Below are 15,135 nucleotides of genomic sequence, written 5' to 3'. Positions count from 1 at the left end.
GGAAGAATCAATTTGCATCTGTCTGTCAAGAGTGATGTGCCCAGTGGCTATTGATTCAGTAAATTATTTTTTGCTTTTTAATTCAGTCAGTATAAATTTTGATTCAATTAAGATTCAAGTTAAGTTTCAAGTTAAGTTTCAAGAATCTGAGTCTTTTTTTGTAATCTGTAGCACTATTTGGTGGTTGTTAATGTGTCAAATTTCCTTGCAAAATGTCTCTGGGTTAAAATAAATATCTTGTGAGAATTTTAAATTTGTTTTCTGGGCTACAGACCTTACTATCCCTGAGCTGTTGCTTACATTGACGAGTTCATGAACTTTTGTCACATTCAACAGCTACAACAATGTTTGCACAGTACGTTTCACATATGTATATTGCAAATACAATTGTAAGATATGTTTTTATTGGAACTTTATTGCACATAGTTTCATGCAACTGACCTTGGTGCATATCTATATAATTTAATTCTATATTGTTCTAAAGTTGACCTTTCCTGAAGGATGTTGACACTGAAATGTTTGTGTGTCTTGTCAATTCTCTTGGTGCTGACACTGTTTTTATCCTGGTATGTACTCCCAACCATTTTTGCAGAATTACTCTTGTTAATGCTATTGTATTCTGAAGTACTTCTAATTTGTGGCCAGTTACAAGACCTCAGAGATCAAAAGATGATCTTTTATGCAATTGAAAGTTGTAATCACTGCCATTATCTACATTGCAATCTTGGCAAATGAATATTTTAATAAAAAATTATACAACATTCAGTTTTACAGTTTTATTTATTTTTACTTCATTTTTGGACGAATAGTTTAGTTTGATTATGCAACAACCATACATGAGTATCGGATGGTTGGCAAAGAGAACCTGGTTTGTTGCTAAAAGAATTGGACTATGTTGCCTGATACAAAAACATAATTCTTTACTTTGTAGATATTAAAAGTTCCTCAAATTTACGAGGAAATGAAATATTGCTTGGGAATGATAATAGTGCAGAGAATTTTACTACAGTTACTTACTTTGTGCATGAAACACACTTCCCAATCATGGAAAGGCCCAATCATGCTCTTATTGAAAGTAAAGTATATTTTGCTTTCACACTTAAGTTTGCCACTGTTTTATTGCTTTTCCGAATTAATCTTTCCAGTCATAACTGTTCACAGTAACTTTATATATAAAACAGCCTAAATAGTAATATGTTCTACCAATGGAAGCAACTAACAAGGATGACAATACTGTTTCATCCACTAATTTCATATATAACTACATGCAACATCTGCAAATAAACCATATAATTTGTTCACTATTACTCTGTTTATTGACATAATACTTGCAAAAACATAAGTCATCACTTCAGTAAACTATTCAAGTTATTCTGGTGTCACACGTCTACAAGGGAGTGTTTTGTGCGAAAACTGAATGACGACTGTCCTCCTTGCATACTGGCATGTGACCAGCAGTATTTTGACATTGTAGAATAAAATACCCACATAATACCTCTGCCAGAAATAGATATTCCCCGTTCCAAAATTTCCAGAAAGCCAGGAATGCGTAACATGTACTAGTTGCTACATCATACTACTATTGATAGTAGTGCCCTTTACAATGGTGATTAGGTTTCAGTATCCCGTCGAGCAATAGCTGAAAATATTATGATTCATATTGTGGTTCTATGCTCAAAACCAAATAGCTTTTGTCTGAAACACGCTTTAATTATCATGCCTGATAACAATGCAAACTGGAAGGAGTGAAAATTGGGTGACAATCATTTTTAATAGGACTCCCTATACTAATTACATGTGATCATACTACATAAAAAGTAAACCCACAAAAACTTTTGGGGAACTGCACTACATTAAAAATGCAAATTGTTAGCAATAATTTTACGCAATGTGGAGCACAAGAATGTCCATCCCTTTTTCACTGACTACAGTATCATTTCAGGTGAAATTAATATGATCTCATTTGTGTGTGTGTTTTTCCACTGTAAGAAAAGCATATATCTGATCTGATACTTATTAGTAAATTAGCAAGTGCAATTACATCATTTGTCCGGCAGAAATGTGGAACAGAAAAATGGATATCCAAAAGTAATTATGCCCACCTGAAGATGTCCATCTCAAGTGCTGACGTAGTATAAGCATTGAGGAATGATCGAAGGTCTTGATGTGGCCAACCTGCTTGTCTCCATGGTTCCAAACAACGTTCAACAAGCTCTACAAACAAACATCGGACCTCTCGTGTACGGTGAAGGCCTGCAGCAATACCCACCAATGCACGAGAATATGAGCGGAAGCTTGACTCCAGCTCATTGAGGGACCGTTCCAAGAGGACAGGCTTTAATCTCATCAGCACCAAACTGTTGAATGTAATCATACACAAATTTGAACAGCAGTATATGAATCGGCTCTGTTAATATCAATTTGTGTAAACATAAGATTCATATACACACATCAAAAAGTTTTGCATCACCCCAGTTCCCAGAACTCCTGAACACACTGACTGTGGATATTGTATCACAGACTCAGTTCCTTTGATAGTTCAGAGATGTCACTAAAACCCACTCAAAGTTGTAAACAACCATGCATGAGCAGTGCCTATGAGACGGAGGGGGTCTGACAGCCGATCAGTTCCAGTCATTCCACCAGGAAGGAGGTACACAGCTCATCTTGCCTGTAGTTCAACCACGCCTAGACGGTCAATACCGTAGTTCAATTGTGTCCGTACTGTTACTTTGTGCCAGGAAGGGCTCTCAACAAGGGGAATGTCCAAGCATCTCTGAGTGAACCAAAGCGATGTTGTTCGGATATGGTGGAGATACAGAGAGAGAGGAACTGTCAATGACACGCCTCACTCAGGCTGCCCAAGGGCTACTACTGCAGTGGATGACCACTACCTATGGATTATGACTCGGAGGAACCCTGACAGCACCACAACCATGCTGAATAACGCTTTTCGTGCAGCCATAGGACATCCTGTTATGACTCAAACTGTGGGCAATAGACTGTATGATGTGCAACTTCACTCCCGACATCCACGGCGAGGTCCATCTTTGCAACCATGACACCATGCAGCGCAGCAAAGATGGGCCCAAAAACATGCCGAATGAACCAGTCAGGATTGGCATCACATTCTCTTCACAGATGAGTGTCGCGTATGCCTTCAACCAGACAATTGTTGGAGGTGTGTTTGGAGGCAACCCACTCAGGCTGAATGCCTTAGACACACTGTCCAGCGAGTGCAGTGAGATGGAGATTCACTGTTGTTTTGGGGTGGCATTATGAGGGGCTGATGTACGCTTCTGGTGGTCATGGAAGGCACCGTAATGGCTGTATGATACATGAATGCCATCCTCCGACTGATAGTGCAACCATATCGGCAGCATATTGGCGAGGTATTTGTCTTCATGGATGATAATTTACGCCCCCATCATGCACATCTTCTGAATCACTTCCTTCAGGATAAGGACGTCACTTGACTAGAGTGGCCAGCATGTTCTCCAGACATGAACCCTATTGAACGTGCCTGGGATAGATCGAAAAGGGCTGTTTATGGACGTGACCCACCAACCACTCTGAGGGATCTATGCCGAATTGCCACTGAGGAGTGGGACAATCCGGGCCAACAGCGCCTTGACGAACTTGTGGATAGTATGCCACGACGAACACAGGCATGCATCAGTGCAAGAGGACGTGGAACTGGGTATTAGAATTGCAGATGTGTACAGAAATCTGGACCACCACCTGTAAAGGTCTGGCTGTAGGGTGGTACAACATGCAATGTGTGGTTTTCATGAGCAATAAAATTTTCTGTACAGGTACCGGAACTCTCTGAACTGAGGTTATGCAAAACATTTTTTGACATGTGTAGTTTGTAATTCTTACTGTATGACAAAAACACATAAGTAAAACCTGAAAGATGGAACATAGAGGAAGAGGGAAGCACAGCTGCCTACATTTAACATTTGTTACAGCTGTCTACATTTAACGTTTGTTACAAGTTCTCTTATTTGTTAATAAACAATGATATATGAAAACATAACCACATACGTATTACATGGGAAAAGCAGTGAGCAACTGACAGGTACAAAAACAAGAAAATCAAATTGAACACTGACTGCTGTTAGACTTTTGTTGCATCATTCACCAGTGCACACAAGTACACCCACAAACATACAATGGATGTTTTATCACATGGAAAAATTTTATGAGTATAAAAAGCTGCCTCAGTAGAGGAATGCCTTTGAAATCAAAACTTTAACTGAGCAAATACTCTATTGCTAGACAGTTGTTTGACAACCCTTGAGTGCGCTACCTAATCAAAAATTTTGAGAATATTGTAAGGAGTGAAACTGGTATTAATTTATTACTATTACTTAATATATTCATTAATAGTTATCAATATAACACATCTGCAATTTCTGCAAGCCACACAGTACCCAATTTACAAAGCATTCCTTACTAATCAGATAGGTAAAATTGGAAGTGAGCATGAAAGTAAAATCAGAGAAATTTGAGGTCATGAGTGGCAGCTAACACACTGCCCCTCCCCCCCCCAAAAACTCTATTCATGAATGAAATAGTGGTCACTCATGAAGTAACCAGGTGACTTGCAGCATATACATGTAGATGTAAAACAAACAATATTATTTGGTGCTAAAACGCAAGAAATTTGAAAGTACAGCACATTCTGTAGCATACTTTTAAACTTAGCACTCACAAAGTAAATCCACGGCAACTGAACTGCTAGCAACTAAACAAACCAAGTTATGAAATAAACATTAAGTGGCAATCATAATACTCTATAAGACAGATTAAGTTTTTATGTGGTACATGGTTTAGCACAAGCCTAATCTAGTTCCTGTTTAAGAAACAGGATGCACAAACTTACAACAGGACGCTCAAATAATAAAAACAGAAACAGCACATCACCTAGATGGGATGAAATCACAATGAGCTTTCTGCAGAGTTTGATGAAGGACTCATTACTGTTCTCGCTCTGTGTCAATCCAGCTTATATGAAACAAAAGGCAAAATTAGCCTATTTTGCAGGTGATACAAGCATTATTGTCAAGCTAATCAAAGAAGCATCGACAGGAAAAAAATTAACTATGTTTTTGTTCTGGTTATTAACTGTTTTTTAACGAATGAACTAGCTTTACACTTTGGAAAGAAAATACGGATCATCTACTTCTTACTGCAAAAAATATCCCATCTACTATGAATGTAGTTTGGCAACAAAAAATAATAAAAAGGCTAGAAATTATCACTCATGAAATTTTTTGAGAGTTATTGAGATATTCTCTTATACAATGCTTGAAGAAAAAATGATTGGTGCTTCCCTTTCGTGAGTCTAATTCAGATAACAGTGCAATATTCAGCTATAAAACTCTTTGGCAAAAATGTATCACAGACGGTAGAAGGGTTTTCAAATGTAGACTCAAGTAATTACTCCTTAAGGAGTATGCTGATAAAATGGAGTGCAAGTGGGACACACAGTCCTCAGCATTCTGAAGTGGATAGCTGACTATCATGGCACATTAGAAACTGTGTTATATTCAGTTTCGCGATAGACTTAGGATACAAGTGTAAATTCATTTACTAAGAATACGGTACTCTTTAATCCACCTGGATTATTTTATTTTATTTTACTTTTTATTGCAAATAGGCCACATTCCAATTTCAATTCTTCATTCTTTGTCATTTTCTTTTCATCCAGTATGCCTTCATCTGTTCACAATGGTTCCTCTTTCTGTCTTCATACCATACTGAAAAAGTCTTTTAGCTACCCTGCCTTGGAATCCTTTATTTTCAATACTCTTTCCTTACAGGCTTCTCTGTTGTTTATATCTTCTATTTTTATATTCTTTCTTTCTAAATCCTTTTTTAACTCGTTGGCCCAGCTTGTTGTGGACTTCTTACCCCACAAATATTTGGAAGTCTTATTAGTTAATAGCCTGTCTTGCATTCTAAATAGGTGTCCAAAAAATATGAGTCTTCTTTTTCTCATTATTTTTGCAATATTTTTCTATATTTTGGTATATTTCAGCATTACTTTGTAATTTCAACCTTCTGTTGTGTTTTCTGGTCCTAATATATTCCTTATAACTCGCCTTTCTAGTACCTCTAATTTATCTAAATTATATAAATAAAATAGAAAGAAACTTCCACATGGGAAAAATATATTAAAAACAAAGATTCCAAGACTTACCAAGCGGGAAAGCGCCGGTAGACAGGCACAATAAAATAACACACAAACACACACACAAAATTTCTAGCTTTCACAACCAACGGTTGCTTCTTCAGGAAAGAGGGAAGGAGAGGGAAAGACGAAAGGATGTGGGTTTTAAGGGAGAGGGTAAGGAGTCATTCCAATCCTGGGAGCGGAAAGTGTGTGGGCGAGTATATACCTATCCTTTTTCCCCCCTTAGGTAAGTCTTTCCGCTCCCGGGATTGGAATGACTCCTTACCCTCTCTCTTAAAAGCCACATCCTTTCGTCTTTCCCTCTCCTTCCCTCTTTCCTGAAGAAGCAACCGTTGGTTGCGAAAGCTAGAAATTTTGTGTGTTATTTTATTGTGCCTGTCTACCGGCGCTTTCCCGCTTGGTAAGTCTTGTAATCTTTATCTAAATTATAGTTTAATACCAGGCATTTACTTGCATATAGGTGTTCTGGCTTCACTACTGTGTTGTAATGCTTAATTTTCACATTTTTGGATATGCCCTTTTTATTCTAGAGATCTCTGATGATACCATATGCTCTCCCCATTTTATACGACCGTTCCTCTATTGCAGATTTTTACAAAGCATTTTCTTGGATTATCTCCCCTAAATATTTAAATTTGCTTACCCTCTCTACTTGGCCAATACCTGTTTTCAGAAATTCTGTTCATCCTTAACGTTTGTTACAAAGTTTTGTATTTTCCGCAGAAATTCTTAAGCCAGTTCTGGAGGCTATTTCTTTCAGGAGAATTATTTGTGTTACTGCACATGCCACATTTTCGGGAAATTTATCAAAATCATCTGCAAATGAAAGACAGTTGATTTTGATCTTATAGGTTAGATACTGAGTTCAATGAGTTTTTCATTTCAAATTCTCACTATTTTCTCTAACACACTACTAAAAAGAATTGGAGTTACGTCATCACCTTGTCATACGCCTGCTTTTATTTTGAAAGGTGCATGTCAGAAAAGAGAATATGTTCTAGGATTTCTGTAAACACAGTTCTAATGTGCTATGGATAACAAGTGTACCACAGTGTCTGATTCAAATGGTGAGACAACTGTACCCATACTCCAAAGTTGAAGTACATAGGACAGCATGATCCTTGTGGACAAAACTTCTAAATTGCACACAGAGTCATCATAAAATCTTGGCGGTATATGGGCCAAATGTAAGGTCTCATACAGTCATAGTGAAACAGTGCCAACAGGCCACATAGATGTAGGAGATGCTGATTGGGAAATCCAGATCTTGAACCACACAATTACTATCTTTTCAGCAAGCTGAAAGAAATTCTTTTGGGAAAGCTGACAGAACATTTGAGGGGAAAAATTTTTTGCAACAATGAGGATATTCACACAGCTCTGTAATCAAGAAGCGTATTTCGATTGTCGAGGAGCTGAGTAACTGATAGTATGTTTGTAGTGCTTCAAGAATTTCTGCATAAATTCTAGAATCACTCAACCTTCTACTGTCTCGAACACACAATATTTTAAATATAAGTGTGAGAGAGCCTATCTACTGTGAGTCGCCTGTATGTGTGTGCAGGTCCAAAGTGTGTAGTAAGAAGACCGTAGACATGGTGGTCGAACGGCACCGACAAGTATTTGCCGATCGCACCATGGAAGATAGCGAAAGAACATGGAGTGTTTATGTATTCTGTGCTGTTTTACAACTTTGACTATTGTAGTACGGGGAAAAACCCACAGTTGAAATATCATTAATTGTTGTTCATTTTGGACATTGAGAGGATAAGGCGTGTGTTCAGATTCAGAATGAGAATGGGCTTGGGTTTTAAGCCAACCTTTTCTTATGTGTAAATGAACTCTGGTTTTAACCTTTGGACATGTGAAGGGACTTACTTGATAGTGTTTGTTTATGTGGAGAATGAGTTTTGTACAAGTTTGATGTTCAAATATACGTCGTGAAGCTAAGCAAAAGAAACTGTGCACGCCTGCCTATTTTTATAATTAGAAAGAATTTTGAGAAAGTATATCCTAGCAGATATACTTCAGAGAAGAAGAGAAAAGGGGGTTGCAGCAGCAGCAAGCTAACCAGCAAGGAAAGTCGGCTGACCATCTCAAGTAAGTCTACTGTTAAAGAACTGGGACTTTGCTCACATACTTCACCACTTTAAGTCGTCCAAAGTGTTAGACATTGTGACTATTGTTTACAGAGACTTGGTGACAACACTGAAATATAGCATCGTGTATCTGACTTGTCTATTTGAATTCACAGCTTGTTTTATGACGTATATATTAATAAAACTGTTGTGTAAATAAAAAGACACAAAGAAATCAACTTGCATTGAAATTTAATATCTGTGTTCTGTGGCTCTTGAGGGATTTAAACCTGCAATGATTAACCAATCACCTCCACATGAAGAATATATTCAAAGCTATTAGATATCTGGTGAGATTAACATGATGTAACTCAAGTCTACAAGCATTCTGACACTGAAAAAGCATAGTAGATCCACAACTGAAAATAACAGTAATTAATCCTACTCTACCAGTAATTAATCCTACTCACCAAGGAAATCTGTCTTTCTGAAAATATGGATTCTTGGTTGGTGTCTTCTTCATAGTGTAAATATCTTTTAGTCTCAACGAGACTTCTCTAAATGCACTAGGCATCATTTCAAAAAGTATTTTCTATAGTCAAGGATAAAATGATGGAAATTACAAATTCTATCGAAAATGGACTACAGGGCCAAATATTCTGAATATACTTATTCATTATCAGACAAAACGGGCTGCAGGCTACTGTTTAGTTACAGAGTGTTTATCCTGCAGCCATCAGTCTGAAAACTAGTTTGATGCGGCTCTCGACATTAGCTTATCCTATGTAGGCCTCTTCCTCTCAACACAGCTCCTGCAACGCCATTTGAAACTGCTTACTGTCGTCGAGCCTCGGTTCTTCTCTTCAATTTGTACCCCTCACACTTCTCTTGATTACCAAATGTATAACTCCCAGGGCCTCAAGAGGTGTCCTATTAACTGATCCCTTCTTTAAGTCACTGTGTGCCATAAAGTTCTTTTTCCTCCAGTTTTATTCAGCAGTTCTTCAATGGTTAACCAATCTACCCATCTGATCTTCAGCATTCTTCTATAGTTAGTTACATTATCAGTAACAAACAGTTACAACTGTATCAGCACTGATGTCAGTAAAGATATACTTATAAACAAATTATTGTAAAAACAATGTAGGAAAGGGTAGATTGAAACCTATAGGAAACATAACATGCTAAGTTGCAGAAAGGCACAATCAAAGTCACTTACTCATAAGATTTTGGCCACAACCTTCATAGGAAAAAGAGAAACATACACCATTCATTCACACAAGGAAGCACACCTCACACATACATGATCACCAACTCCAGCATCTAAGACCAGAATGCAACAATATGGAAGGGTTGGGCTTGGTGAAGGGGACACTTTAGCAATGTACGGGTGGAGGAAGAGAGGAGTGCTGCATGGAGGAATGGGCAGGAACTGGAATGCCAACAGGCGTAGCATCACCACCTTGTGGGACAGGGATGCGGGGAAAATGGAGTGAAAAAGGAGAGGAGTGGGGAAAGTGGGTAGGTGCACTGGCAGAGACTGGCAAACAAAGAGGGTAGGAAATGAGAAAGGAAAGGAGATGATAGGGCAGAGGAGGTGGAAACTGATGGGTGTAGTGTGTGAGAACAATATGTTATCAGACATTGGGTTTGGGAGACGGCTTGGGTAGAGAAACTGCCATTGAAATCAACCATGTTATTGTTCAGCTGCGTGTTGCGCCACAGGGTGGTCTACTTTGCTCTTGGCCACAGTTTTGCAGTGGCCATTCATCCTGGTGGACCGCTGGTTGGTATTAATACCAATAACATTTTTGATGAAGGTCTTGGTCGAAAGCTTACACATAAGTTCTTAATTGTGCCTGTCTGCAACTTAGTGTGTTATCTTCATGGTAAATAGCAACCCTACATAGCTGATATTCCTATCTGGAGTTTTAATTGTTATAAAAATATTTTATATTATGAAATATGGGTTTTCTAACATCATACAAGAATGAAAATGTAGGAACAAACTGTATGTTACAACCAAAACCTCACCACAGGAATAAGGGAGTTTCTAAAGATATAAATACCACAACAGTTACACTTACTGTCACAACAGTTATACTTACTGCTTATGTTCTTTCTCTTTATCCTGCAGGCATCTGAGTTCACGCAGGTCAAGCAAGAACTCTCTGTCTAGGTCAGTGTGATCATGTTCTGTCCCTGGATCTCGATATGTCCAGCTTCCCATGATAGCATGAGCACAGTGTTCAAAATCAGACAGTACTAGATGTTGCAGCTTGCGTTTTCCTGTCTCAAAGCGAGCCAGTCCTATAAAGACAACAGCAGCGTAGCGTCTGCAAATAAACACACAAGTTACATCTATTTCAACACATCACAATGTTTGCTCATAATTCCATTAAATCACCTTAATAATGCTATAATCTAAGACTATAAAAAGTAAAATTAACTACTTTAATTTATTCTCATTATTTATCAACAAGCTTAGATGAAAATGTATTCATGAGATCTACAAGAACATAGACATATTTGATAACCTTAAACAGTTTCACTAAACAAAATATGTTCTTACACGACACCTGGTCAGGCATGTGACTGCATGCAGTTGTATGCAAACAAAAGCCAATGTTTTGCTCTCTAGGGGAAGATGTTACAAAGTGGTTTAATGTTTTCTACTCATATTCCATTAAGTTGTCCTGTTTCAAAAAAACATCACCAACATGAACTCATATTTTAAGAAGGAAAAAGCACACTCACAAAATATCAGCCCCATAAATTGATCTCACACAAAAATTTGGACCATAATTCAGACAATAAGCACTTATGATCTCGTTCAAGTACAGATTTTAAACATTAAATCAAACAATGGAAACTCCAGGTAGGAGTATCAGCAATGTAGGAAAAGATAGATTGCTACATGTCAAATTGCAGCAGGCACGATTAAAAGACACTCAAATGTAGGTTTCAGCTACAGCCTTTGTCAGTAAACACACACACACACACACACACACACACACACACAAGCAAGCAAGCACAACCTCATGCACAGACACGCATTCTGGCCCTTGATGGTGCAGTAGGCGGTTGTGTATGTGTGAGGGGTGTTTGCTTGGTTGCTTGCTTTTCTTCTTTTGTGTGTGTGTGTGTGTGTGTGTGTGTGTGTGTGTGTGTGTGTGTGTACTAACGAAGGCTGTGGCCAAAAGCTATATGGGAGTGTCTTTTAATCATGCCTGTCTGCAATTTGACGTGTATTCTTTACGTTAAGTAGTAATCTATCTTTTCCTATATTGTAGATTTTAAAATATCATGCGCACAGGTTGTTTGTCATTCACTCCACCCCACTGCAGTCACCGAGCAGGAAGTACTGTGCAGCGGAGTAAGAGGTTTGTGAAATTTATAACATACTTTCTTCAGTGTGTCCAGTTTCTAGCTATAGCTGGTGCCTGAGATCTCTCTGCTTTGAAAATTTTTATGTTGTGATTCACGAATACAGTGTAAATGAATGAAACAAATTAATGTGTCACTGAGGAAATGGCATAGCTCTGTTTGATTGCTAACATTGCTGTTGTGGCTTACTTTCTTTGGATTTTAAAGCTAGCACAATTAAAGTGAAGTACATTTGCAGGAGATTCGCTTTTCTTCAATGTAATAGGCATGATTAATTGTAAATTGAAGAGCATTAACTTCATTTCATAACAATTCAGTTGTTTAGGTTTACTCATTTTAATTTTTACGTGCCTGTATCTTTAAGGTCAAGACCTGCAGTTCAAGAAAAAAATAATAAGATGATAGACAATCAAATCATTGATCACAGTTTAAGTGGTTACTACAATCCACTGTTGGTTGTTAAGTAACGTAGCAGAGTGTTCCTGGTCTTACAAGTCAGATGTACGTACTCTCAATAAATGTATTGAAACTGAAAGAGTCAGACCTATGTGTATTGACGAATTGCTAGCCAGGTTTGAACAAGCCACATATTTCAGTTCACTGGATTTGACAGTTGGATACTGGCAAGTAAGGTTACACAAAAAGTTGAAAGACTATACAGTTTTCTTGTTTGACTGAAACCTGTATCATTTCAAAGTACTGCCTTTTGGGTTAAACATTTCGCTTTCAGTATTTATTCGTGCTTTAGATGGAGCTTTGGGGAAAAGACTTCTTACAAGAACGATTATCTATATAGATGATATTTTAGTACTGTCCAAGACATGCGAAGAGTACTGTACTCTATTAACAAAAACACAGCAAAAGGTTTTGTGAGAAAGGTATTACTACTAAACTGTCCAAATTTCATGCTGATAGGGAGGAATTAATGTTCTTAGGACATATCATACAGGTACATGGAATCAAACCTGACCCTGAGAGGATAAGGGCTACAAACAATTACACTCTTTCCTTTCTTATCTTATCTTATCTGAACTAGAAGGATTTTTATCGTAGGTATGTACATGGCCAGGTAATGAACAATTCTAGACTGTTAACATTATTAAGGCAAAGAGCTAAATGGACATGTGACAAAGGGATATCAGAAGCTTCTTAGAACATTGAAGAAGCATTAGGGAATGTGTCCATACTGTAACATCCTATGATGCATGAGCCATTTAAAATAGCAACGGACATATCTGAATATGGTGTTGCTACTGAATTACTTCAAGGGTAATGGAATCCTGAAACTGGGTTGCATAACACTATCATTTTAACAGTAAAAGTCTTAATAAGCATGAATTAAATTACACAGATGTGGAAAAGGAACTACTAGTTATCATATGGTGTATTCAAAAATTCCAAATGCTTGTTTTTACAAGAATTCCAAATAGAAATTTAATTACATATCGGGCTCTCATAACAAAGTTCCCGATGTGTGGTCAAGATTTAGGTGTCGATGAGATGGACTGAAGGACCTGGTGTCATTTTTGCAATCATTTTCTAACCTTAAATTATGCTAATGACAAAGTCAGTGCTCTAGCCTTAAGAATAATGCAGAGTATAAAAACAGACGAATATTTTAGTATTACATTTCAGCAATGTGAAAAGGCATTGTTGTTACCAACTGAGGCAGCATTATGGATGATAACTGGTGGTATCTTGTTCTGGACATTTAATAGTACTTTACCTAGTTCGAAACTGTGCATACCTCAAAGTGTTGAAAAAAATCTAATATGATTTAACCATAAGGATATGGACATTTTGGTATTCCTAAGGCATATGAATAAATTTTGTTACTCCAAGAACTTGAGCCCAAAAATAGTAAAACTACTATGATCTTGTGAAATATCTCAGAAGATTAAAGATGTTACGTGATATAACACTGCAGATTTTTTTGGACAGTTACCTACATGTCAAGTAGGTGTCACTTACATATATTACCCTATCAAACAAGCTAACCCAGATACAGTAATAAAATGTTTCAGATACTATTTCAAAGATTTAGGTAAGTCTCATCGATTCTTCAAAGATAAAGGATCACAATTTACAAGCAATAGTATGGAAGGAATAAGACATATAGCTATTCCAAAAGATCATCTGTAATCTAACCCTTGTGAACAAGTAATGAAAGAGTTTTGACACATGTGCAGAACATATTGGTCTAACAAGTGTAAGCCAGGGGCTCAGTTGATTCTTGACTTCCAAACTATTTTGAATTAACAACTCCATATGTCTACAGGCTTACCACAGGTAGAAATTGGGAATAAAACTTTCATTGGTGAACCAATACTGAAGCTGTTTAAGTGACGACCTTCAGTAGAAACTGAAGTAGAAGAACAGAACACAGTGAAGAAAATTTACAAATTCAAGCAGATAGTACATTACAAAACTTCAACAAAACTGCAATTACACCTGCATTCCGGGTTAATGACTGGTATTTAAAAAAGGAAACCAGCAAGTTTTTCCACACTACAGGGGGCTCCTCAAGGTGCGGGGTCTACCTCATCCGGAGACTGGTCAAGAAAAAGGATTATACAATAACGACATGTTAAAGAAATTCATATCCCCAGAGAATCTGTGATCTTTGCAGATTTGGAAGGTTGACATCTGTTGGGTGTAATGGTTAACTGTAGCAGCATTCAATATTTTGTTTTCCCTGGAGCAGTTTCTTCCATTCTTACTTTCCTGTTGGTTTTAACATAAACTCATCTCCTACTGTCCTGTCCTAGAAGTAAATACATCTCATTAAGGTTCTATATAGACCTAGAAGGTGTCAGGTAAAAATACATGTTAGGGACATCAACTAAAAAGTGGGAAGACAGAAAAGGAAACTATTCCCTAAATGGAGTATGATTCACTATCATGCAGGTGTGAAAGAAGCTTTTGGCAAGTTAACTGTTTTGCTGCTGTGGCTAAGACTATGTTTCACTTAGTGGAAAAATGCAATTTGGAGTGTTTACCTGTTTTTGGTGTGAGTAGGGTGTGACCACTTTGACAATGAAGAATAAAGACAGTGTTTATAAGCTAGTAGTAATGAAGAGATCCCTCATGGACAATCATGGTCAACAAGTATCTATTGGAAGGTGAAGACTAGCTGGGGCGGCATGCATGAATGTTATTAGTAACAAGTAGAAAAGCAAACTTACGAGGAATAACATGGGAGAGGGCTCATAATTGGATGATTTAATGGAATATATGTTCCTTATGGCACTGCAAGAAGCACAGGTGAAAAGAAGGAGTAAAATATACGCCTGGAATGACCAAGTAGATTCGATATGCTACTGAGAAACGTTGTTACTGGGAGGGATAAAATAAGGGTCAGAGGCTAAGCATACTGTTAAAGATTTGAGATGGAGCATACCTAGTTTTAAAAGGGTATCAGAGAGGAGGACAGGTGAACCCAGGAAAGAGAGGGTCTAATCCTTGGTC

At 37.6% G+C, this 15,135-nt stretch overlaps 1 protein-coding gene across 1 annotated transcript in view; it reads right to left on the bottom strand.

Annotated features, from left to right (window-relative positions):
• The window catches only part of LOC126285020 (acidic fibroblast growth factor intracellular-binding protein), a 79,610-nt gene that overhangs the window by 19,529 nt on the left and 44,946 nt on the right, over positions 1 to 15,135 (bottom strand). Inside the window, exons 6-7 of the mRNA XM_049984331.1 lie at positions 10,389 to 10,616; positions 2,103 to 2,357 (exon numbers count right to left, since the gene is read on the bottom strand). Coding sequence (XP_049840288.1) covers positions 2,103 to 2,357; positions 10,389 to 10,616 — 483 coding nt within the window. The remainder of the gene's footprint in view (positions 1 to 2,102; positions 2,358 to 10,388; positions 10,617 to 15,135) is intronic.

This window comes from Schistocerca gregaria, chromosome 8 (assembly GCF_023897955.1).
Source record: "Schistocerca gregaria isolate iqSchGreg1 chromosome 8, iqSchGreg1.2, whole genome shotgun sequence".
In the NCBI taxonomy this organism is placed as follows: Eukaryota; Metazoa; Arthropoda; class Insecta; order Orthoptera; family Acrididae; genus Schistocerca; species Schistocerca gregaria.
The sequence above is the reverse complement of the archived record's forward strand: the minus strand, read 5'-3'. Positions and strand labels throughout refer to the sequence as shown.